The sequence below is a fragment of the Trichomycterus rosablanca genome, chromosome 15 (genome assembly GCF_030014385.1).
Source record: "Trichomycterus rosablanca isolate fTriRos1 chromosome 15, fTriRos1.hap1, whole genome shotgun sequence".
Lineage (NCBI taxonomy): Eukaryota > Metazoa > Chordata > Actinopteri > Siluriformes > Trichomycteridae > Trichomycterus > Trichomycterus rosablanca.
The window spans coordinates 16,611,256-16,637,903 of record NC_086002.1 but is presented as its reverse complement, the minus strand read 5'-3'; the positions used below and the strand labels follow the sequence as shown (position 1 = coordinate 16,637,903).

Here is a 26,648-nt window from a genome sequence, read left to right as displayed (position 1 = left end):
GTGTTTGCACTGAGCGTGTGACATTAAAGTGGCGTTCTCGTGAAACCCCACTCGAATGTTTGAACATTGAATTATGTTACAACACTTTGTTGGAATGTATCTTCGTGTGTTATTTGCTTTACACACAAACAATGGCCGTATTTACATTAAGTGTTATTTACATTAAGCAAGAGTATCGGATCGGATTACACGTTTTTTTCCTTCCGATATCCGATCCAGTGATTTTGGCCAATATCAGACCGGTACCGATACTGAGTATCGGATCGGTGCCAGCCCTAGTCTGAACTCAAGACATTTCATGTTTTGTCTGCTTAACTTCATTTCATTTGTTAATATACCCCCATTCCTGCATTTCAGGCCTGCAACACATTCCAAAAAAGTTGGGACGGGGGCAATTTAGAACTAGTAACGAGGTGAAAAAACTAAATAATGATGTGATTCCAAACAGGTGATATCAACAGGTGATTGTAATCATGGTTTAGTACAAAAGCAGCATCCAGGAAAGGCTTAATCTTTGATGAGCAAAGATGGCCAGAGGATCTCCAGTTTGTCAACAATTGTGTGACAAAATTATTGAAATGTTTAAAAACAATGTACCTCAAAGAAAGGGATTTGCATATTTCTCCCTCTACAGTGCATAAAATCATTAAACGTTTCAAGGCATCGGGAGGAATTTCAGTGTGTAAAGGCCAAGAACGCAAGCTGAAGCTGAACGTAGGGCTGTCGCGGTGAAAGAATTTCATCTTGCGATATTCAGCCTGTCTCAATATCGCGGTATGTGGTAATATCGCCATTTTTTTTTGTTTTTGAAAATTACTTAATTTATCTGGATTTTAGAGCTATATAAACAAGCTTTATTGTTAGGCTATGATTCGGTATATTATTGCTTTATAATGACAAAGATGAGACAACTTTAAGACCAATGAAATGCGTGTTTATTGTTAAATACAGAACAGAGCAGGGATGCGCGTCTTTTCTCCATTAATAAAGGTTTAAATTAAGCTTCTAGCCTAGGCTGTGAAACGAAAAAAAGTGTTTAGGCTAAATATTTTAAATGCACATCTAATCAAAATATGGTAAAAAAAATAGAATAAAGAATAAAGTCTGTAAGAGTTTAAACCTGTGTTATCATGCGCGCTAGAAGAACCAACACGTTCATCTGATGTGGTTTAGAGAGGATCTGAGTGGGGTAGCGATGTTCCCCTCGGCACTAAAACTCTCTCTGATGGGGCTCGTTACACTAATACACGTGTACTGTACCTGCAGGCGACTTTACAATGCGACAAACTATCTATTTCGTAGGTATAATTAACATAACAATATATACTACATTTCAAGTTATTATTTGTTTCAATAAATTTTTATTCAACGAAAAAATACATTTAAATCATTCCAGCAAGCCAGCAAGAGAATATTTGCAGGCTGCAATGCCATATCAACCGTCATTGTTTTAGTACACCAAGCCTGTTTGAATATAGTCTAAATTACAAGTATTTATTGAGTGTGAACTCAATTTAATCATTAATAAACTTGCCTATAATTCCTGTTGCGATTGTTTACATCTTAAAACACAAAGCCTGACACTCAGCAGCAATGCATGCGAACAGGTTGCGGGAAAATGTCGCTCCTAGCTCATTTTCATTATGAATTCATTTAACATTTATTATGCCCGAATGTAAGCGTATAAAACAAGATGGACCCTGCAACAATAAAAAAAAAAAAGAGAAGAAAGAAAGAAAAAACGTGAACACCGCGGTGTTGCGGTTGCTTGGCATGCCCTGCGGCTGGCTGGTCTATACCGCGATATTTCAAAATTGCGGTTAGCGCGACAGCCCTAGCCTTATGTTAGCCATGTCCAGAAGCGGCACCGACTTCTCTGGGCTCGGAGGCATCTGGGATGGACCATCACACAGTGGAAACGTGTATTGTGGTCAGATGAATCAGCATTCCAGGTCTTTTTTTGGAAAGAAATAGATGTCGGGACCAAAGACTGTTTTCAGCACAAGAAGTCCAAAAGCCAGGGTCTGTCATGGTATGGGGCTGCGTCAGTGCCCTTAGCAAAGGTAATTTACACTTCTGTGATGGCAGCATTAATGCAGGAAAGTACATTGAGATCTTAGAGCAACATATGCTGCCTTCAAGACATCATCTTTCAGGGATGTCCATGCATTTTTGGCCTGCCTTTTTGGCCTTTGTCCTGACCTGTCCCCAGTACAGAATGTGTGGAGAATTTTGAAACGAAAAATGCATCAACGATGACCTTGTACTGTTGCACATCTTACGACATGTTTGCAGGAAGAATGGAACAAAATAAAACCTAAGACACTAAATTGCCTGATATCCTCGGTGACAAAGACGTCTTTTAAGTGTGGTGAAAAGGAATGGCAACATTACAAAATGGTAAATGCTTTACTGTCCCAACTTTTTTTTGGAATGTGTTGCAGGCCTAAAATGCAGGAATGGATGTTTATTAATAAATGAAATACATAATATATCTCAGGTTCATCCTGTCTGCAATCAAATAAAAGTCGAAGTAAATGTAAGTGTATGTACATTTAAAGTAAATATATGTTTTTTTATTATTTGCATTTTCCATGCTGTCCCAACTTTCTTCTGATTTTGGGTTGCACATTTGATAGGGTGCTGTAAGCTTGGTGGTTACTGGTTATAAGAAACTGGTGAAATTTGCATACGTAGTCCAATTATTAATAGGTGTACACAGATTCTGATTATTCAAATACTCAGATAACTGAAATCAGACTATACTTTTGTTTTTTGTGATTTTTTTTAACGTGTCCCTGCATTCTTAGGCATGAACTAAAATCCACTTAAGACAAACCATAAAAAATACTTAAGAAAATAAACACTGAGTCAACCTTTGAAATACAGTAGTACCTCTAGATACGAGCTGCTCCACATACGAGCTTTTCGAGATCCGAGCCGAGGCTCGGACAAAATTTCTGCTCTAGATACGAGCCCAGATCCAAGATACGAGTCGGGCTGGAGCTTTAGGGACGCTACCGCTAGTTTGCGCGTCGGCGCAAGGGAGCCGTTTCAAAGGAATTACGAAATTTTGTGAATTCATTTAAAGTGCAGAAATTGCTATTGAAGTTTTGTTTAAAGTGTAAGAAAGGCCTGTTTTAGTTTACCCGTACGTATCTACGCTTCGTACCTTGCCAGTATCCCTTCCTCCCTCCCTCTATCCTCAGCCGCTCACCGTTAGCCGCGCTCATCTGTCGCCAAGGTAAGATTACAGTACCATATTTTATACATTTTTCTTACTGTTTTTTATAAATTTTTCTTTTATTTTGTTATGTTTTATATGTTTATACATGTGTTTTTCTTAATTAAAAACGTGTATTTTTTCATAATTTACGATATTTTGGGGACTTGTCAGAGGGCTGGAACAGATTAATTCTACAGTATTTCCTTTATTTTAAATGGGGAAAATTAGTTCGAGATACGAGCTGCTCTACTTACAAGCTAGGCTCTGGAACGAATTAAACTCGTATCTAGAGGTACCACTGTAACTGAAACTAGCCAGATTTTAAAGATGTGCACTACAAAGTTTTAAGATGTAAGGTTTGTCCTACTCCTGCCTGCACACATGCTCAAGTGTACACTAAAAGCAACTCTCCAGAAGCCCACACAGATCATTCGAAAATGCAAAGATCCCTTTGAAGGAATGCAAAGATTCCCTGAGAACATGTTGAACTCTAAAAACTCTGGGAGGGAAGGGGACCAGTAATGGTCATTCCAGCTGGCTAAAGACAAGCCAGTGGTCACGTAGAGATCAGTGGGGCCTCCACGGGTCAAACACAGCCAGGGGAGAAAAAGCACACTGCAGAATGCAGACGGGAAGCCTCTGCAATGTGTCTTGGCAAAAATCCACTATAGGAACTACTTAAACACTGCAGCACAGTCTTTCCTGTAGGCCTGCATAATCATCTAAAGTAACCTTAAAAATCTGTTTTGCCTGTTGCACAAGCCTTAGCAGCTAATGGCAAGTTCACACTATACAACTTTCTGATTTGTCGGGTCGCTGTACAGTTCACACTACACGACTTTTGCACTCGGGAGTCTTTCAGTCGGTGTATATTTCACACTACACGACGGTGATAGGGGGTTTCACACTACACGATCTATCACCAACTGGAATCGCAGGCGAGCTTCTTTGGTCTCCCAAACTACGGGGTTTTTTTTGTTTTTTTTTACAAAAACACACGTGAGAACTGACGAGGGGTTTAATGATACCACGTCCAAAAATGCACGTCAACAAGTAGCGAGCGATCAAAGTGTTTGTGTGCTGATGTGCAGCGTAAAAACAAGGAGGAAAAATAAATGAATCTGAATGGAATTGGCAACACGAACAGCATGGATTGTTCTGTAGTGAGTTGGAGGTTAATTAAAATTAAAATTTTTGCAATGCAGTGTTAGTGTTATGTTTTGTAGAGAACGATAAAGTCAGAAATACTGTAAAATGTGTGTGTGCCAATGTATTCTGATATAAAGTATATTATCCCCCGGTCCCACCTTTTTACAACTCCTTCCCTGCGTTTCCCCTCACACTGTATCTTGTGTTCTCATTGGCTCATTCGACATAGCACTCACTGCCAGTCGCACAACTCAGATCAGATATCTGACATGCTAGAAATCTCGATCTGGTCGCCGAGCAAACGCAGAGTTGCTCCCGAGCCGGCAAATCTAGCGCCGAGCAAAAATCAGGGCAAAAACCGTGTAGTGTGAACTAGGCATTAATCTATAATCCACCAGGGTCTTCTGTAAAGATGCATAAAAAATGCCACATGTGTGCCACATGACCCCAGTTCTATATTGCTTGTTGCAGGAGTGAACAAGGCTAACAAATAAGCCTACCTGCTGTTGACTAAATTTTAATACAGACATCACTTGATATCTTCATAATTTAATTTCCATCAACCGTTTCCTTTATCAGACACCCCCCCCCCCCCAATACTTAACCAATTAGGTCTGTGTAAAGCCCAGCTGACTGACAGTGGCACAGAGATTCTAACCCAGATCTTGGTGGTGTTGGGCTAGCATAATAGACCACTGCACCACCCAAGCACCCGAGATATAAAAGGCAACAATTATGCAAAAACAGCTTAAGCATACTGCATACACACAATCTCTATAGACAAACATTAGCAGTAAACTGGGACATAGTTTACAACAATTTCTACCCTGCTGGAATGCCACAGTCAACTGCAGGCAAAATTTGGGAGAAGCAATAGTAGTCTATAAGCTCACAGAAAGGGACAATACCTCACCGGTTGATGGCTGCAACACTCAATATCAAGTTAAACAAGAAGTCTAAAGTGACCCATTCAAATATTTCAAAACCATCTTTGAGTTTCATGTAAACAAGTCTTTGTTTTATTGAATATGAAAACTGCATGAAACAGTGAAAGAGACAGCAATGTGGAGCAGTTACATGACATAACATTTATCATGAAACTGTCCTGTGCACACGAAAAAATTGTTCTAAAAACTAGTCTCATACTTCAATTTTAGTATGGTCTAAACTGGCAACCATTGAGCCTCATTGCTCAACATAAGTGCTATAGTGAATGCTCCAGAATCTAATAAAATGCTCGTTATTCTAATAAAAAGCTGGAGCACAAACAAAAGCCTGTTCTAGGGAAACCAAGAGCTTATAGCCACCCATAGTTTTGCAAATAGAAACAGGGACAGGGTGATGTTAGAGAATCTACCTACTTTCAACCAATATTCTTTAGAGATATTCCCTTGTCAACGCTTCAGCAACGAAACACATTGCTACCCACCAGGTGCCTACAGCAAGTGGTCTAAGTAGCCACCAGATCCTCTCCAGTTTCACTATGCTGCTTGATGCTGTTATGGTGCCCTTAAGGTCTCAATTCTCAGGGGGGGCTTTGGTAAAATAACACCACGCAAGAGTCTATTTAGAGTCTTTTGTGTGGGATCCTTTTGAAACTATGTCAAGTATGTCAAAAAACAAATGTTCAAACAGGACCTGCAGATTTTATTATTTTAATATAGTCAAGTCATCATTAAACTAAAGGACTAATCTATACATATTTGTGCATCTGACAATATGATCATATTACACCTGTTCTCCAAAAACTTCATTGGCTTCCCGTTGCTCAACGCATTCAATTCAAAATTCTTCTATTCACTCACAAAGCTCTCCATAATCCGGCCCCATCCTACCTCACCGACCTGCTCCATCAGCACATTCCCTCCCGTAGCCTTCGCTCTTCTGAGGCTAACCTACTGTCCATACCCTCTAGGACCAAGCACCGGACCTGGGGTGACAGGGCCTTTTCCATAGCTGCTCCATCTTTATGGAATGCTCTCCCCAAACACCTACGAGATTGTCCTGACCTGTCCAAATTCAAGTCACTTCTCAAAACTCATCTATTCAGAGTGGCATTTAACTTGTAACAACACGAAATAAATGCTTTTATTTTTGCTATTCTTTTTAATAGTTTTTATACTTAGATCACGACAGAAATGTGAAGTCCTAGATCCTAAAACTTGTAAAGTTTTCAGTTTCCTGATTGCATGTGAATCTGTCCTGTTTCTGTCTAATTTTAAGAAATTGTTCTATATTTGTTGTTCTCTCTCATAATTTAGCAAATTTTTAATGAACTGTCTTATGCTGCTCTTTGTTTTTATCTTAATTATTCTTGATGTTGATGTACTATTTTGATTTTGTACTATGATTTGTATGGTGTATGTATTTGTTTTGATTATTTGTCTTATGTAAAGCGTCTTTGAGTATCTTGAAAAGCGCTATATAAATAAAATGTATTATTATTATTATTATTAATATGGCATGGAGTTTCTTTTAGCAAAACGGTGTTATTACAAAAGGAGCAAAAATATATAATGCACACAATGCATCATACAATTAATAACAATAAGTAAGACCTCAGATGCATCCAGTCCTTCTTCTCCTGTCCCCTGAGGGGCATTGCTAAGTCTTTATGCTGCTTTCAAGCTACTGGACTTCCCCAACATTCCTCTTTCAACTCCCACAAAAGCTTCCACACATTACCAGCACATGGCAAATCAGTGGAACTTAGTCCACTAAGTTTCTTCTGGTCAGCAACTTGCCTGTACAGTGGCTTTCCAGTCCACTATTTTTTCCCAACAACAACACAACTAATTCAGCTTTACAAAACACATACAACCTTTACTACAAGAAAATGATGTTGAGTGTAGTGTGCGTGTCGGAGGGGGCATGTGAAAGTCTATGCCTGTCCCTAGTAGATGGTGGCTGGTGGCAAGCAGAAGCAATGCTGAAGAAACTTACAATAATATGGTTAACCTGATACTACAGGGTGAGTCAAAAGTTGCAGGACACTCTTTTATTTTAGAAACGAAAGGGAAAATGACATATCTGAATACCCCAGCAAGTAATGGGTGAGGGGGCCTATCTTTTAGGCTATGTCCGGAACATGGCCGCCATCTTGAAAGCCGCCATATTGGATCAAGGGCTAGTTTTTCCAATGGGAAGGTGGTCATGTAGCATATCAAAGAAGACCAGAATTTTCTCAGAAATTGATTGCCGCAATATCTCTTGTGGTTCAAAAGTAACACAGAAAGTTCAAAACTTCTGTTGTTCGTTACAGGTAACTGAAGATGGAATTGACGAAAGAAGAGAGGAATGAGATGATTCTGATGTCCAGGGAACACAGCTGCCATATCATAGCCACAGACTTCAACAACCGACACCCAGAAAAACCACCAATTTCACACAGCACTGTTGCATCCCTCATAGCCAAATTCAGAGAAACCGGGACTGTGGACAACAAGCCACGTATTGGTCGTCCAAAGACCGCTACCGAGGAAGAAACCTCAACAATGGTTTTGGCAGCCTTTGCGTCCACAACGTCCACAACGCAGCACGCGACGTCTTGCAGCAGAATGTGGTGTCAGCCAGTCAACCTTTGTACGGATTCCTCATACCAATAAGTGGCACCCCTTTAAGATCCAGCTGCAGCAGAAACTATCAGAGGATGACCCTGATAGACGTGTCGAGTTCTGCACCTGGGCGTTAGACCAACATCAACGAGATCCTGCATTTGCACGGGGCATTCTGTTCAGTGACGAGGTCAATTTTTATGTCAGTGGTGAGGTCAACCGCCAGAACGTGAGGTACTGATGTGCCGAAAACCCTCACGTTGTCGTAGGTGATGTGAAGGTTATGGTGTGGTGTGGAATATGGGGCACCCGTGTAATCAGACCCATTTTCATCGACCAGACCCTAAATGCTCAGCGCTACCTGACAATGCTACAGGAAACAGTGTTCTCATCCATTCTGACCAAAGATGGCAGTTTCTCCTGTTATTTCCAACAGGATGGGGCTCCACCACACTACGGAGCAGGTGTTCTTCAGTGACTGGATATTCAATTCCCTGGTCATTGGATTGGCCGTCATGGTCCTGTGGAATGGACGCCCAGATCCCCAGACCTCACACCACTCGACTTTTATCTCTGGGGTCATCTTAAACAAATTGTGTATGCTGAGAAAATCCGCAACAAACACCACCTTCAGCACCACATCGTGGAGGCTTGTGACAGCATTTCTCCAGATATTCTCATGCAGGTTCATAACGATTGGATCCAGCACCTTCAGCTCTGTGTTTAGCACCAGGGACAACACACTGAACACGTCAAATAGCTGTGCATCACAGGGAATGTTCCCGGTTGTTGTTGCAACTTTGTGTTGATAACTTTTGAAGAGATATTGCAAATCTGATTGCAGCAATCAATTTCTGAGAAAATTCTGGTCTTCCCATTGGAAAAACTTGCCCTTGATCCAATATGGCGGCTTTCAAGATGGCGGCCATATTCCGGATGTGAATGGAAATTTTATATTTTGTTAGTTATTTGCATTAAACTCATACGTTTCTGCTTTCTTAGTTCAATTAGCAGAGGTAGAAGAAACTTTTGGAAGGTTTCTTAGGTCCAGAGATATGTTGACCTTGGCATGGGCTTCTTGCTTCCGTGGGAATGCATGAGTATCAGGATTGTGTGTGCAGGGGTGCACGCAGGTTTTGATAGTGGTGCATTCTTGTGGAAGTACGCCATGTTTCTAACAAACTGACTATTCTTGTAGGATGATAAACAAGTTTGGTTTGGGAAGTTGACCTTGAGCTGGGTTGCTGAGCAGAGTTAGCCTGAAGGGGCAGTAAGCGGGGTATAAATACTGTGATAGGGCAGACGAAGTCGCCCTTTCTCTCCTGTAAAGGCATGTGTGCGTTTGCATTGAGATTGGCCCTCAGCTGAGTAATAAATGGATTATTTGCTTTTATCACTATCCCGGTTGTCTGTGTCAATCTTTAAGGGTTATTTTGAATTCCCACAACACGGACATAGCCTAAAAGATAGGCCCCCTCACCCATTAATTGCTGGGGTATTCAGATATGTCATTTTCCCTTTCGTTTCTATAAAAGAGTGTCCTGCAATTTTTGACTGTATGTTAAAGCACCTTTTGTTTTTATTTTTTCTTTGCAAAAGCACACCACATCTGTGAGACTGCAAGGGCATCTCCAGTGCACAGCCCTCTTCAGGTCACCCCAAAGATTTTAAATTTGATTTAGGTCTGTACTCTGGCTGGGCCATTGTGAGACTTTTATCTTCTTCTGGTGAAGCCATTCTTTTGTTGATGTGGAGGTATGCTTTGGGTCGTTGCTGTGCTGAAAAAGGAAATTTCTCTTTATCTTTGACTTTTCCAAGCAGAGGCCCGAAGGTATTGTGCCCTTGCTGCAACCATGCTTTACTGTAGGTATGGGCTTGGATATTTTTCTTGCTAACCTACCCAACAGCCAAGCCAATGGACCAGTTTTCTTGTCTTTTCATCAGTTTTGGAGAGACAGTCAACTGTTGGTAATGCCACTGTTGTATTTCCATTTGTTGATTTTTGCCTTAAAATACTGCTAGACAATAAGTCTTCTCATTTAGACCTGTCATCATGGCCACTCTATGTTGAAAGTAATGCAACAATACCAAGACAGTAAGAAAACAGAGATGAAAATATTTAGTGACTTGTCCATCAGCTCTTTTTGACCAAAATAACTCTTGAACTGATTCCATTCAAGCATCTTAAAACCTTGGTGCTATATGGAAAACCGACCCATATTTGTATCAGTTTTTACTGAAACCAACGACGCGTCATCAATGGAGAGCATTGCAAGATATACATTAAAAATAAATAGCAGTAACAAGTTGGCAAAGCACATAGATTACACGTGAGCATATGTGCTGTTGTTTTATCCAAAAAGCAATCATGGAACAAATTTTAGTTATAAGAAGAATCTTTCATCTACAGCTTGACACATCCCTTGATGTCTTCATGGTTTGTGCTGAAAAACCTGGGAACGATTTATTTTTGGTGAAAATGTGAACGGTTTGAAATTAGGTATGCAAACAAACAAAACCCTCTCCACACAGATTGAAACAGGCTACATTTGGCTCTGCACAAGACTCATTGTAAATTTCCTGAGAAGAAAAGCTTCTTGCCGTCTCATTTTCCTTGTACTTGGTGTGGCTGTCAGCACCAGAAAGGAATAAGGAAAAGGTGGATTCTCTAATGCTGGCACCATTTTTTACCAACTCAAGCTCCAACAGCAAAGTGGGAACAAAAAATCCCACCAAAGCAAACTAAGTGCAAAGTACAATGAACAGCTTTTTGATTAAATAGGGCTTCCTATTGGATAATCTATGCTGAGTCCTGCTACTTTTTTCTAAGGCCCACATGGGTAAACAGTGTGCCTTCAGCTAGCAAATGCTTTTACAAAGACACACTGGCATGGATAGTGACCAAACTTTCCAACTGTACAGTTATTAACCACACTATTAGTCTGAGAAATTAAGGAAGCAGTATGACATAGAAGAAGCTGATGCACTTGTCAAAGGGCGTCTTCTATTGTCATGCGCCAACCTCCTTTCCAAAAAGCAAACAGAAGGGGCACATAATTAACCCAAAGCCTTTGGGTGGTCACTTAACAAGATTAGTTATGTCTGCAGTCATGCACAAGATAAACAACAAAGCGTAGACCAAAATCTTGCATTTCTATCAAGCTTTAGCTTTAATTGTGCCAAAGAACATCAACCGTAAGTTAACCAATGCTATCTATATACTAGACAATTGGCTACTTAAAATCTGCTAAATTAAATCTCACAATATGTTCTAGGTTCTGTAAGGAATATAGTTTGCTACTTTAGGCAGTCAAGGCTCCATTTAGAGAACAGTATAGAAATAACCTGTAATCCACTGACATTTGAGCTGGATTAGGATTTCAAAAGTATTGACTTGGCACCATTATCAAGTTTTTAAAAAATCTGCCAGTTCTCTGTGCAGGCCACTAGAGGTTTTTTACACCAAACTATGTCCTTAAGTGCTGCTGCTTCATGCACAGGAGAACAGTCATGCTGGAAAAGAAAATGTCCTTCCCATTAATGATTGGCACAAAAAAGCATAAAATAATTTCATGAGTTTTTTAAAACCTGTTAGGAGTGCTCAGGTGGCGCAGTGGTAAAATACTGTAGGCCACTACCACCAAGGTCAGCGGTTCGAATTTCAAAGAGTACTCTTATCCAATTGTGCGTCTACACAGACATGATCGGCTATGTTGGAAAAGTGCCGTGTGGGGATGGCAAAACAGGTTAGACATTGGAAGGTCGTCTTGTCAGTGGGCTTTTGGTGCTGGTCCTAGGCCCAAATAAAAATAAGGAGGATGGCATCAGTAAGGGTATCTGGAATAGAAATTGTGCTAATTAGGTATGCGGTCCAGAATGATCCCTTGTGGTGATTTCTAAATGCAGGAGCAGCCGAATTTTAAAAAATAAAAAAAATAAAAAAAATCTTATACACCTGTTGGCAATCCGTGTGGCTGAAAAACCTAAAGTAAATTAGGCAGGATGTCCACAAGTGTTCCTTTTGTCTTATATCTTCAGCAGCAAACATAACAGGGGTGCACAATAAACATGCGTTCAGATTTCTGCTATGACAAAATTGCTAAACAAGCCCAGTCTGGTTGTCAACTACACACTTAAAATCCCAAATAGGATTTTTTTTTTGACAAACATTTCTCTCCAATAACAGGGTGACTTGTCTCATTAAAAGCTAAACTTCTTCGTTGTCACTAAAGACACAAAGATGTACCAACATTCGAAATAAGTATGTGCAGATCCTAAAGAGAGTTTTGATAATAAGCCCAATATTTTTGTATTATTATTACTTTTTATTACATTTGCATAATTTAATTGCTATGAATTGTTGTAATTTATGCATGAGTGATAATTAGTGACAGGTACCATGCAAGATGCAAAGCCTGTTTTTTAAGATTGTGATGATACAGTATTTACACAACATAGCCAATGTAGCTTTTATCTACTATCACTAATGCTAGTCAGTACTGTACAAGTGAAATCTCTTTCATCTGCCATACTTCATTGTTCTCCTGACATGGAAATTATGTAAAGCAGTTTTGTACTCTCAATTGTACATTACCAATTGTGAGTTTACAACACAGCTCTAATTTTACAGTTATAACAAGGTGTAAGGGATGGCAAATCTTCATACAATTACTATTATATAACCAGCCATAATGTTTATACACTTTGCAAAAAAGTGGGAAAAAAAATCTAGTATGGTCCTTTTTCTGTGCATGACCAGGAAAAATCTGGTTACCTTTGATCCAAAGGATTAAAGAACATGGAGGTGGGGAAAATCAAAAGATACAGGGCAGTGAGCAGGTCTGCAAGACATGATAAACTTCACATTAGGCAAATATTGTGTCTGAGCATGGCAAATGTTTTGCACAGGTTAAAAATGATTATCCAAAATGATAAGTAAAGCACTACTGTCACCCAGAATAAATGAAACTTGATTATACAGAATTGCAGAGCAAAGAAGAAGATATGACAGCTCTGGTGTGAAGGGTTTAGGTCCAGACACACTGCTGAATTCGAACACACCCAACACCAAAGTGAACAATAAAAGAAACACTTGACAGATAGTGGTCAACAAATGTGATGCAGATGTATCAAACATAGCGATGTGCATAATAAAATGTGCCTGGACTTCTGACCAGTGCCCACGCCGTATTATCTTTTTCCTGGACACATAGAGCACATATCACTAGCTTTGGCTTTAGCACATTTTGTAGCGGCTAATTGCAGTCCAACTGGCTGCGAAATGAATCATCTGTTAAAAGGGCTGTTTTTTTCCCTTCACATTAGAACGGACATATTTGTGAGGGAATATACAGGTTTTCTAAATGGTCGTTTTTCTTTGTCGCTATGACAATGTTTTCAAATATTTTTCCTCTTTGAAGGAGACAATGCAGCCTATAACAACGGTGGTAGGGCGTGAGTAGTGATTCATAGGGCTGAGAGTCGATTCCAGAAGAACCGATTCTCGATTTTCAATGCTTAAGAAATCAAGAATCGACTCAACAGCTCTAATGGTGGTAGTGGTAGTCTGCGGTTCAAACCCTATCAGTCAAATAGCCACTGTTGGGCTCCTGAGCTAGGCCCTTAACCCTTAATTGCACAACTTGTATTTGGTCACAACTGTAAGTCACTTTGGTTATAACTGTCTGCAAAATACCATAAATGCTGATGCATATAAGAACTATTATCAATACTTTAGCATTAAATATATTTTCTAATTAAGGTCAGTCAAGACATTGGCCTGTTTGATTTTGGGGAAGCACTGTGGCACAGCTCAAAATGTATGTCCCACATAGCAAAACAATTCCTGTAGACTAGTACTAGCACCCTGTCGTTTACATATTTCATTTACACCAGCATTTCTGGCTCTAGACCCACTACAACCCAAATTAAGATAAATCAACCCTCCTCTATCAAAACTGTTGCAGCAGTAAATCACACTAGGCCCTACCTAAGGGGATAAAGGGTTCTAAACCCCAACGCTGCTATTGGCCAGTCAGTTGTCTACACAAAGGTATAACTGGCTATGTTTTGGGAGGATAAAATGATGGTAAAACATGAAATTAAATCATCAGCAAAATTTTTATAATTATGACAAGTTTTAGTTTGGTTGTCAGTGAAACCCAAGTTAAAATCAAACTAAAATGAAGTTTAAGCTTGAGTATGTGACTTTTTTGCTGGGTCATGATGTCAATTCTTGAGGACACTGGTTTAGAGCATTGTTCTACACTGACTTCATAAATACTAGTTTATAATTTGGACTGCATACAGTTGTTATATAATGTTTAACGTTTTGATTATATAGTGTATTTATTAACACAATTATTGTATCATAATATTTTCCTTTTTATCTATTTTTGTTGCTCTGTTCACTCGGTGGAATCGACTCTTCGAACCGAAACAATTGTTCTCCAACCAGGAATCGCAATTGGAGTCGGCTCCAAAATGTGGAACCGAGTACCCCTAATGATCCTGAACAGCCCCACTGAATCCCAACAGCCAAACGTTTACATGTATTTGACAATACTCTATTCTACGCACACGATTTAACCCTCAAAACACAACGAAACAAAACAAGTACATCCAATCCCAATTAAACAAACAAAAACAAACGGACTTACATTACGGACGAAAATAGGTGACAATCCTCTGTTCCTGAATGGCAACAGCCGTTACCGTTTCTTCAAGTAAATTTCAGATGCTCGTGGCACTTAAACAGTTTCAAAAAGCTGATATTTTCTCGCTTTGTAATTCTTTTTAATGTTCTTTCATTTTTACGTTCTTCGTATTCAGGGACACATTTCTGTCCTTTCATTCTCCTTCTGTAAGGAACAGTGGCGTGCTCCTAGCGTTTAGGCTTTGCCCCGCCCACACATCAGAGTTACCCAATCACAGAGACCAATCAGGTTTTGCCACCGTCCATATTCCCGAATAAACCAATCAACGGCTACAATCTGGCTACGTCCCAAACAACACTGTACTTAATGTAGCTTACTAGACTGTCATAACAGAACGTTACTACAAGTTGCCATGGCTTCCGAAAGAAGCGCACTAATTTTAACACAGTACTTAGTGGGTAAGTGGGCAATTTGAAAAGCAGCCTTCATATCCCCTTGGACTCAGAAGCTCGATTGGCTTGAGATCTGGGGAATTTGGAAGCTAATGCCAAATTCACACTACACGACTTTCCAAGTCATCAGGTCGCTGTACAGTTCACACTACACAACTGGATCTCTTGTAATCGGGAGTCTTTCAAGTCGGTGTGGCTTTCACACTACACCACTGATCGGCGATATAGGGGTTTCACACTACACGATCTATCACCAACTGAAATCGCAGGCGAGCTACTTTGGTCTTACAAACTACGTTTTGTCATGAAAACAAACGCGAGAAGTGAAGAGGAGTTTAATGATACCGTGTCCAAAAATGCACGTCAACAAGTAGCGAGCGATCAGAGTTTGTGCGCTGATGTGCAGCGTAAAATCAAAGAGAAAAATAAATGAATACGAGCGCATTTGGCAACACGACCAGCAGGGATTGTTTTGTGCTGTAGCGAGTTGGAGGTATTGATGGGAATTTCGGCTCCTTTTTAGAGAGCCGGTTCTTTTGGCTCGGCTCACTAAAAAGAGCTGGCTCTTTCGGCTCCCAAGTGGCTCCTTAGATTTTTTTGTTGCTTAAATTAATTTATTACCAAATTACATCATGTAAAATGAATTACTAATGTAAAAAACATTGTATCAAATGTTTATTATTTAAATTGCTTTATTTATATACTCAACATGGAACAGAGCTCCAACAATAAATTATAAAATACAAAAACAAAGACCCATCTCAATTAGACAAAAAGATCTGATTGTGTATATTATTTGTACATTATTTGTACATCTAGAGTGGGACGGCATGGTGGCTAAGTGGTTGGCACTGTCGCCTCACGGCAAGAAGGTCCTGGGTTCGATCCCCAGGTGAAGAGCCCAGGTCCTTTCTGTGTGGAGAAAGTCCACTTTGAAGAACTTTCATGTCTTTCCCGTGTCCGCGTGGGTTTCCTCCGGGTGCTCCGGTTTCCTCCCACAGTCCAAAGACATGCAAGTGAGGTGAATGTTCCTGTCATGAATGTAACCAAAGTGTAAAACGTGACGTTAAAATCCTAATAAACAAAATAAACAAGCATCTAGAGTGAAACAACACAACAACGAAGCATCACTCACACTCAACAAAATATAATTGAAAATGTGCAAAACAAAAAGAAAATCCAGGTAAAAGCATCCACGTGACAGTATTTGTAAGTATTTAGTGAAGATTGGCATTCAGAAAAACCAAGGAGCTCATCTTTGATGGGTTGATCCTGTTTCTCTTTTCTGTTATGATCTACCCTGTTAAAAAAGATTCTCTCTGAGGGGACAGATACACAGTCTATGTGCCATCACATGTATAAGATGTGGGTAGACTGAACACTTGGTCTCCCACCAGCTTAGTGGGTCTGAACTTCTCTGTAAAAGGGGCTTTTCGTGTCCAAACTTCACTATCTCTCCTCTCACTCATTTTCCTCACCTTTCCAGTGTGTAATGTCTGGCTGTGTAAAGCGCTGAGTTCTCTCCCTCTCTCTCCCCTCCTGTTGGTGTGCACACTGTCTCTGTGTGTGTGTGTGTGTGTGTGTGTGTAACCCCTCCCCTCCTGCTCAGTGTAAACACACAAACGCCACTACGTATCTTGACCACTCACGTGCGGTTTTGACAGAAACCCCCCCCCCCCAGAAAAAAACGAATCGGCTCCCAATCAGGAGCCGGATCCCGTCATTCACTTTGAAGAGCCGGCTCTTAGAGCCGGATCGTTCGCGACCGACCTAGTTGGAGGTTAATAAATATTTTTTTTGCAATGCAGTGTTGGTATTATGGTTTGGCGTGGACGATAAGTTCACAAATATTGTAAAGCTTTTGTGTGTGCCGATGTATTCTGATAGAAACTATAATATCCCCCTCACCGCGCTCATTGCCAGTCGCAACCGACTGATCCAGATATTCAACATGCTAGATATCTCTCCTCAGTCGCCCAGCCACTCGGATCGAGTTGTTGAGCAGTTCACACATAGCGATTGTTTGTTTATTAGGATTTTAACGTCATGTTTTACACTTTGGTTACATTCATGACAGGAACGGTAGTCACACATTACACAACATTCTTTAGATCACAAGGTTATATCGAACACAGTCATGGACAATTTTGTATCTCCAATTCACCTCACTTGTATGTCTTTGGACTGTGGGAGGAAACCCACGCGGACATGGGGAGAACATGCAAACTCCACACAGAAAGGACCCGGACCGCCCCACCTGGGGATCGAACCCAAGACCTTGCTGTGAGGCAACAGTGCTACCCACTTAGCCATCGTGCCGCCCCAAATAGCGATAGAGAGTTTAGATCGCCGAGCGAACACGGAGAGTTGCTCTCGAGCTGCCACATCTAGCGGCAACCAGTCGGCGAGCGAAAATCAGGGCAAAAATCGTGTAGTGTGAACTAGGCATAAGTCAACACCTCAAACCATTTTTGTTTTGTGGCAGAGCGCATTATTCTGCTGAAAGAGGCCACAGCCATCAGGGAATACCGGGTGTACATGGTCTGCAACAATGCTTAGGAAGGTGGTACGTGTCAAAGTAACATCAACATGGATGGTAGGACCCAAGGTTTTCCAGCAGAACATTGCCAAAGCATCATACTGCCTCCACCGGCTTGCCTTCTTCCTATTATGCATCCTGGTGCCATGTGTTCCCCAGGTATGCGACACGCACCCGGCCATCCACGTGATGTAAAAGAAAACGTGATGCATCAGACCTTCTTCCATTGCTCCATGGTCCAGTTCCGATGCTCAGATGCCCATAGTTTGGCACTTTCGGCAGTGGACAGGGGTCAGCATGGGCACCCCGACTGGTCTGCGGCTATGCAGCCCCATACGCAACAAACTGTGATGCACTGTGTATTCTGGCCTTTCTATCAGAACCATTAGCATTAACTTCTTCAGCAATTTGAGCTACAGTAGCTTGTCTGTTGGATCGGACCACACAGGACAGCCTTCACGTGCATCAATGAGCCTTGGCTGCCCATGACCCTGTCACCAGTTTACCACTGTTTCTTCCTTGGACCACTTTTGATAGATACTGACCAGTGCAGACCAGGAACACCCCACAAGAGCTGCAGTTTTGGAGATGCTCTGACCCAGTCGTCTAGCTAGCCATCACAATTTGGCCCTTGACAAACTTGCTCGAAACATTACGCTTGCCCATTTTTCCTGCTTCTGACACATCAACTTTGAGGATAAAATGTTTACTTGCTGCCTAATATACCCCACCCACTAACAGGTGCCGTGATGAAAAGATAATCAGTGTTATTCACTTCACCTGTCAGTGGTCATATTGTTATGCCTGGTTGGTGTATATTACAAAATAGTACAACACGAAACAGCAACACAATAAATGCTCAATTTTATCTGTAAGTTCAGAAAAATAATATTAAGCCACAATATACACCTGATACACAGACGATAATAGGCAAATGATGAACTGATAAGTCAGAAAGTGTGGGCTTATTGAACAATACGCCCTTGATTAAAGAGTCTTTTCTATAGACAGACCGGTAGACAGGTAGGTAGACGCGGTTTAAATAAGCTATTATAAAGATATTAACATATTTAAGTCTATTAATTATGATTTTGCTTATTACCTTTCCATAAAATCTGCTGAGTACACTGAAGACCGCCACAGCAGCAGTGCACACCAGTAGTTGAAAGGTTGGTAAATGTTCGCCATCTAGTGGTCATTTCTGATTCTATAACAGAGATTCGCTATTCAAATCTAAGAGAAGCACAGATAAGCCAGTGGAGAAATGAATTACTGATGGAAACAAACACGGTTTTTAAGATTTAATTGGTAAAAAAAAAAAAAGCCTAGACTAAACATTACATGACCAAAATTAAGACTACTTGGTTTACTAGCCCCACCATCAAGTTAACAATGTCAGGCTCACATTGTTTTCAGTCACAATTATATGTCACTTTGGATTGGAGCGCCTGCTAAATAATTGTAAATGCAGTCATAAATGTTTGCTTATTAGAATTTTTACATGTTTTACACTTTTGCACATGATTTATCAGTTCAAGTTCAATGCCAAACACAATCACATGCAGTTTTGTATCTTCAATTCATCTAACTTGCATGTCTTTGGACTGTTGGAGGAAATATGAGCTCCCAGAGGAAACCCACACAGACATGGAAAGAACATGCAAACTTCACACAGAAAGTACCAGGACAGCTCCACCTGGGAATCAAACCCAGGACCTTCTTGCTGTGAGGCAACAGTGCTACCACTGAGCCGACATGCCACATGCTTCACTTTGTTGCCTACATGGGTTTTATCCAGTCACACTTTTTCCCAGTTTTCCTCTCACCTCCTAAATGTACACAAAAGGTGGATTGGCAATTTCAAACTGTTCAGTGAAATACTTACCCCCTTTCCTCGGTAAAATATATGGCCAATGTATGTGGACACAGGAGTTGGTTAAACATCTAGCAGGACTCTGACTAAGTGGAAGCAGATAGTAAAAATAAATAAAATTCTTGTTTTGGCCAAAACATAACCGAGTGAAAATAAGCCAATGACAGAAGAGACCAAGATCCGCGTACAGAGTTGTGCAGCCCTGCTGGTATTTAAAATCATGATCTTTTTGTCACAAGCAGAGTACCATTAATGACTGGCCTAAGGACCACAGTGTGTACAGTCTCCTTATACCCATCTGCTAACCTGTTCTCATCCAATTCTCGATATTTATACACCTAAGTGTTGTTTCGTTGCCATCAGCAGGGTATATTAAGCGTTACCTGTCATTTTGTTTTACATCGTAAAAAGAAGCTCTGACTGACCAGAACCGTATATCCGAGTCAACACGCTAATTTAAATCAAACCTACTAGAGATTTATTTGACTCACCACTCACAAAGGGCAATGCAGAAATTCAGTTTGATACTGCTATGTTTGGCCACTGTTTATCATCTTAGATCATTTAACCATTCAACAATACACGTTCACTATTTAATACTAACCCTTTTACTGCAATTTACATCGTTACAACCGGACATTTTTATTCTAGAGATCCAGGGTGATCGTAAAGATTCATTTGTGCTCGCGATTCTCACGACTCACTCTGAAAGATTCATTTTATAGAACCGATTCGGGTTTAAAATCTGAAATTTGTTGTATGTTAGAAAGAGCTAACCACAGATGGTGTACTATTTTGACGTGTTTATTGGGATACTCTTGAATGTACACCATGCAGGTAAGCGCCCACATAATATTTAAAGGCTTATATCTGTATAGTTTATACCTGTTAAATAAGTTTAACTTTGGTAACTGTACTGCTGCTCGCAAGGTCTTAATGTAACTGATTTTAGCATTATTAGCTATTTAATGTTAGTCGTAACTAGGACGTTATATTTGGACGGGCAATTGAATTTTTTGCGGGCAAGAAAAAAAGCCTTTTCTAAATAGGGTATGTAAACAAGAACATAGTTAGGAAAACAGCATCCAATTTTAAGGAGGGTGCAAATCCATTCTGGAGGATTTACGTAGCTAACAGAATAAAACTAATTGTGTGAACCTTCTGTAAAATTATTTGATACCTACCCAACAAGCCAACTCCAGTGACAAGCAATAAATCAGCTATAACCAGCCTGGAGCTGGCTAATCACTAACCCAGTGGCCACCAAAGTGAGCTGGTAACTGAAATCATGCAGGACCACCACAAAGCAGGTATTATTTGGGTGGTGGATCATTCTCAGCACTGCAGTGACAATGACATGGTGGTGGTGTGTTAGTGTGTGTTGTGCTGGTATGAGTGGATCAGACACAGCAGCGCTACTGGAGTTTTTAAATACAATGTCCACTCACTGTCCACTCTATTAGACACCTCTACCTAGTTGGTCCACCTTGCAGATGTAAAGTCAGAGATGATCGCTCATCTATTGCTGCTGTTTGAGTTGGTCATCTTCTAGACCTTCATCAGTGGTCATAGGACGCTGCCCACAGGGCGCTGTTGGCTGGATGTTTTTGGTTGGTGGACTATTCTCAGTCCAGCAGTGACAGTGAGGTGTTTAAAAACTCCATCAGCGCTGTTGAGTCTTATCCACTCATACCAGCACAACACACACTAACACACCACCACCATGAAAGTGTCACTGCAGTGCTGAGAATGATCCACCACCCAAATAGTACCTGTTCTGTGGTGGTCCTGTGGGGGTCCTGACCATTGAAGAACAGGGTGAAAGCACTGTTTCTGATAACAGTCTGGAAGGACTAGACTATTAAGTCCGGAGCACGTCGTCCATTTCTTCCAAAAAAAGATCTGGAATACTGATTCATCTGATCACAGTACAAGTTAAATCTGTGTGATGGTCCATCCCAGATTCCTTTGAGCCCAGAGAACTCGACACCACCTATGTGGTAAGGTTTGTGACCTTGCCCTTTATTCACTGATATTCCTACAGATTCGTTTAATGATGAAATGCAATGCAGAGGTTGAAATTAGGGCTGGGCGATTTTCACGATTAATTCGGTTAATCAGAATGAACGTTTTCACCCGATGTTAGAATGTGACAATCGCGATTGTTTACATACTTTATATTTTTACTAAAATACCAACATGACACGAGGCAGAAACTGACCAGACGCTCGCGGAATATAAATACACAAACAGAAGAGTTTAATTAAGATTCACTGAATCGAACACCGCTGAACTGAATTAAAACTCCGGCGCCGATGAGCGCGATCAGGATTGGCTGACCGGGGACATGTGACGGTCCCTGGAAACATGGGAGTTGTAGTCTATATAGTCTATGTAGTCCCCCTCCATCCACCCCCCAATCACAAGAGGAAAAAATCAAAGCTGAGCTGAGTGATTACTTCACCCCCCCTCCCCCAGTATAGATACTGATACAGACTCACTCAGTGGTGGAAACAGCACAGCACAGACTCGTGTTTCTTTTAAGAAACCTGTAAAGAACTTTTTTTTTGTCCTTTTCCTAATGTAAGGTTTTGCTGCACATTATTTAAAAAAAAAAAGAGTTGTTTGTGAGCTATTCTTATAAAGCATATAGATAATTCAGATTTCCATTTTGTTTTTAATTATTGTGATCGTTATTGTTATAAATTTTTAGATCCTTAAAAGGATAATTATAGGTGGTGGTGGTACTATTTTTGCACTTCTGCAGTCATTTTAATTTACAATGCAAAAAAAAGTAATCTGAGTCTTATTTCAATTGCATTATACAAGAACAAAAAAAATCGAAATCGTAATCGACAATCGGTTATAATTTTAAAATAATCGAGATTTTTTTGGGGGCAAAATCGCCCAGCCCTAGTTGAAATATACAAAACCTTACATCTCCCTTTGAGGATCATTGTTTTTAAATATTTAAATAGTTTGCCCGCATATGTGTTGACAAACTTGTTTAGAGTCATTAAAGTTTAATGTCAAACACAGTCATAGACAATTTTGTATCTCTAGTTCATTTCGCTTGCATAAAAATAAATAAAATTCTTGTTTTGGACAAAACATAACCGAGTGAAAATAAGCCAATGACAGAAGAGACTAAGATCCGCGTATAGAGTTGTACAGCCCTGCTGGTATTCATCATCATGATCTTTTTGTCACAAGCAGATATCACTGCTTGATATGCAATGCAGAGGTTGAAATATACAAAACCTTACAACTCCCTTTGAGGATCATTGTTTTTAAATATTTAAATAGTTTGCTCACGTATGTGTTGACAAACTTGTTTAGAGTCATTAAAGTTTAATGTCAAACACAGTCATGGACAATTTTGTATCTCTAGTTCATTTCACTTGCATGTCTTTGGACTGTGGGAGGAAGCCAGAGCTCCCGGAGGAAACCCACGCAAACATGGGGAGAACATGCAAACTCCACACAGAAAGGACCTGTAAAAACTCTTTTCCTTTCCACTGAACTGATTTTTTTCTGTTCCTGATTAATTGCTATCACCTGAGTAGGTCTGGTCCCACTCTTTTCTTTGATTCTGTCACTATGTAACCCCATACTCAAGCTGTTCTTCTGTTTGGCAGCATGATGAAACTCTGTGTTGATATAAGTTTTCATTTTTGTTAATCTATGTTTTATTAAATGTTTCATTATAATTTGTTAATGTTTCTTGTTTGACTTTGCCTGTTTTATTTTCTTAGTGAATGTAAAGCATCCACATTGTGAGACATACTGACTGTGATTTGGTGCAACTCAACTGTGCATATGTATTTAGGCTTTGTGGGCATTTGTGAGTTTTGAACCATTCTTGAAGTTGTGACTACAATCCTCAGTAAAAAAAGAAACATTATTGCAAGTCTCCTGTGTCATGTGTTCGATTAAAACACTCTATAGTGTTTATTCCACTTTTTCCGATTTGGGCTTGTAATAAATAAATGCATTTACCAAAATAGAGTTTTGATCAGATACTATCTACAGATAGCAGGGTTGATAGTGGCCAACAATTCTGGCTCAGTTTGGATATTTTCAAATGCAGTTTACTAGAATGTCTAATGCCTCTTAATCTCTTTCTGTGAGATGTCTGTGGTGGAGGTGTTAAAAGTGCTGGGTCTTGGAGCGCTGGCTCTTGCACTAGGCTTGGAGTGGATGGACTGGCTGCTGATCCGCTGGTTTAGGGCCCGAAGAGGTTCCCGTAGACCCTTGATAGATGTACTGTTTTTCCCTTCTCCACTGACGTGTGTGGAGCACCTGTATAGTCCAGCCAGGTCTCTTCAATGGTAATGTTAATTTGATCATCTAAAGTTTAATAATTATTTTCGACAGATGTTAAATTTCATCTGAGATTAAGCTCAGGCTTTCTTTCCATATTCTAATGATTTTCAAAAAACATGAAAACATTATCCAAGCTCTGAGTATTAGCCATCATCTGATGACTTTTAGGTTTGATCCAGTTGATCCACTCTTTGTCCATCCACAGCTTGTGTCCACTGCCACATGGCTTAGACACGCCTTTTTCTCGGCTGCTAAGACATCTCCTGTCAGCGTGCGTGTCACTGGACCTTTGTGTGTTCTCCTTCTCACACATGGAACTCAGCCGGGCTGTGCTGCTGTTGCACAGTCGGGGTGTGCGAGTACGAGTGCTAACAGACAGAGACTACATGACTATCACTGGCTCTCAGATTGGCACCCTCCGCAGGGCAGGTATGTACGATGCACTTGCTGTGCAGCCAAGACATATTTGGTGTTAACCTTGGGGTCAGCCCTCTTAAAATGTACCCTGACTAACAGTATGTGTCTGGCCACATGGCACTGCACCACCTCTCTGCTCACTGCTGATGGCTGATGCAAAGTTTTTCTTGGTTTGACAATAACAAATCTTTTCTTTTTGTAAAGCTGGCATGTGCAGCCACATTTGCAGCAAAGCACAATTAAAATGTGAATCAACTGTGAATAAAATCATGTGGTTCGCATCTCAGCATTGCCATCAGTCACCTTGGTGGCTACACAAACATGATTGACTATGTCTGAGAAGGGCAGTAGGCCGAAACCCTGCAATGGCTGGGCTATTTCAGGACATTTAGAGATGATGCCCAGAGCCACTCATACCCTGGATTGGGTGCCAATACATCACATGGCTTTAGCAATCGCCCCCAAACACATAGCTAATCATGTCTGTGTAGATGCCTGGCCAGTCTGTGCCACCTGAGCACAAGTTTCCAGTTAAAAGTTTGACTATGCTTGTAATTGCTTCATATGTCCTAGGTATCTGTGTGAGGCATGAGCTGAGTAACGCTGTGCATATGCACCATAAGTTTGCACTGGTGGATGGAAGAAAGCTGATCACCGGTTCCCTAAATTGGACTGTGACAGCAGTGCAGAGCAACAAAGAGAATGTGATAGTGACAGAGGAGACGGAGCTTGTTGGTCCCTATCTGGATGAGTTCAGGAGACTGTGGGAGGAAAATGACCCAGCAAACCACCCATATGAAATACCCAGTGGTAAAAATATCAAAGGAATGCTGATATATGCCAGTGATGTTTAGAGCTCAGGTGGCACAGTAGTGGCTTAATGGTTAGGATACATGGTCATGGATCAGCTACTGCTGCATGGTGTAGGTTACTGCTATTTTTCTGCCAAATTGTTCGTTTGTTTTTGTTTTATATAGGAAGATACAGACAATTTTGTTTATGTTTTAAATTTTTGTGTGTTTTTGTTATGGTTATGCACAACATGTTTAAAATTTATTTTGCTTCAGAATAGATACGTTTAATTAACAGACATAAAAAAGCGTTCATTATTGTTGTTATTATTGTTTGGTTTTTAAAGCATATATTCATCCAGTTTATTTAGGCTCAGTGATTACTTCAGGAGATTTTGAAATGTGGAGACCTTCTGGTAGTAGTGTGTTTTTGCACACAGCTCATCAAAACGTCACTTACTTATTTGTTCATTTTTATAAACCACTTTAGGGTCACGATGGTTTAGGAGCTTAGAAACAAAGACCACAAGGTACATTGAACCCTTGAGCTTCAGTTCATTGCAAAGCGTAACACACAAATGTACTTATTCATTAGCACATACAACTAAATCAGGCAATCCACCTTGTGCAAACCTTTTGTTGGTGGAAAGAAACACAAAGTACCCAGAGAGCCCACACAGACTTATAGAGACCATGCCTAATTCCTCACAGGCAGTTACTGGACCATTATACAGAGGAATTTAATTGGTCTGTTACTCTAGCACACCACCGCTGAGATCCAGGTTTCGAAACTCAGTGGTGCTATCAGCCAGCCGGGCATGTACACAGACTTGACTGGCTATGTTTAAGGAGGGGCTGGCCATAGACCTGCGTTTTCTGGTAAAATCAGACCTGAGAAAAATCTAATCTTTCAAAGAATATAATTCTGCAAATAAGGGGTACATTTTAATAATAATTACACCAAATATATGTGTCATCCATGTTGACAGGGGTAGCTCAGTGGTTAGTGCTCTGGGCTACCAATCAATGGGTTGTGGGTTCAAATACTGGCTATACCAAGCAGCCACTGTTTAGCCCTCTCGACTCCAGGAATGCTTCATAATGCCCTACCAAGCTATAGCTAGATATAAGAAAACAAGACATTGTTTTCTGTACACCTGTATATGTATATGTGACAATAAAGGAATTCTCTAAAGCCAGAATGACCCCGCTTAAAAATAAAATGCTTGCAGGACCTAGACAATTGCCTCTTAAATACTATTGACTATTTATTGAGGATTTTAAAATTGTAAGTCAATCAGAGAGAACTTTGTTACCCTGTGGATTTAAACGCAGATTGCTTAGTGGTGTGGGTTAAAATTAAACCACAATGCTGCACAAAGCATATTATTTACTAAATGTTATTTATTTGTGGTGACCAAATACTTTTTTCCTTGTAATTTTATTTTTAAAGCATAGGTTTTTAAATAAAAACTAAAGTGATTAAATACTTGTTTTCCCATATGTATGCAGCAGCCTCAGGGATTCTGCTTTTATTTTAAACTAAATAATTGTGCTTAGGAGTGAGAAATCATTTTTAGGAATCTTTGTGCTTAGGAGTTAGCCATTTACTACTTCTCTCTAATAGACTGTAATGATGATTTAGCTTCCTTCAGCTTTAATTAG

General features: G+C 40.3%; 2 protein-coding genes across 5 annotated transcripts in view; one reads left to right on the top strand and one right to left on the bottom strand.

The window, feature by feature from the left end:
• Nucleotides 1–20,091, bottom strand: part of raph1b (Ras association (RalGDS/AF-6) and pleckstrin homology domains 1b) — a 119,445-nt gene extending 99,354 nt beyond the window's left edge. For 2 of the 4 annotated variants that reach the window (XM_063009297.1, XM_063009300.1), the window contains exon 1: nt 20,054–20,091. In XM_063009297.1, coding sequence (XP_062865367.1) covers nt 20,054–20,089 — 36 coding nt within the window. In that variant the 5' untranslated portion in view covers nt 20,090–20,091. Of the gene's footprint in view, nt 1–14,588; nt 14,792–20,053 lie in introns of those variants that run through there. The other 2 variants (XM_063009299.1, XM_063009298.1) reach the window with 1 other exon arrangement.
• On the top strand, nt 18,520–25,164 carry pld6 (phospholipase D family, member 6). The gene is made up of 5 exons (XM_063009301.1): nt 18,520–18,599; nt 18,710–18,745; nt 23,581–23,780; nt 23,981–24,204; nt 24,766–25,164. The coding sequence occupies exons 3-5, from the start codon at nt 23,581–23,583 to the stop codon at nt 25,044–25,046; spliced, it is 705 nt and encodes a 234-aa protein (XP_062865371.1). The 5' UTR covers nt 18,520–18,599; nt 18,710–18,745; the 3' UTR covers nt 25,047–25,164.
• The last annotated feature ends 1,484 nt before the right edge of the window (nt 25,165–26,648 follow it).

Bases quoted from the DNA above. Each gene is read 5' to 3' on its own strand.
- pld6 (XM_063009301.1), top strand. From the start codon at position 23,581: ATGTCTGTGGTGGAGGTGTTAAAAGTGCTGGGTCTTGGAGCGCTGGCT. The intron at 23,781-23,980 runs GTAATGTTAATT...GTCCATCCACAG, and splicing joins CCAGCCAGGTCTCTTCAATG to CTTGTGTCCACTGCCACATG. The intron at 24,205-24,765 runs GTATGTACGATG...CATATGTCCTAG, and splicing joins TGGCACCCTCCGCAGGGCAG to GTATCTGTGTGAGGCATGAG.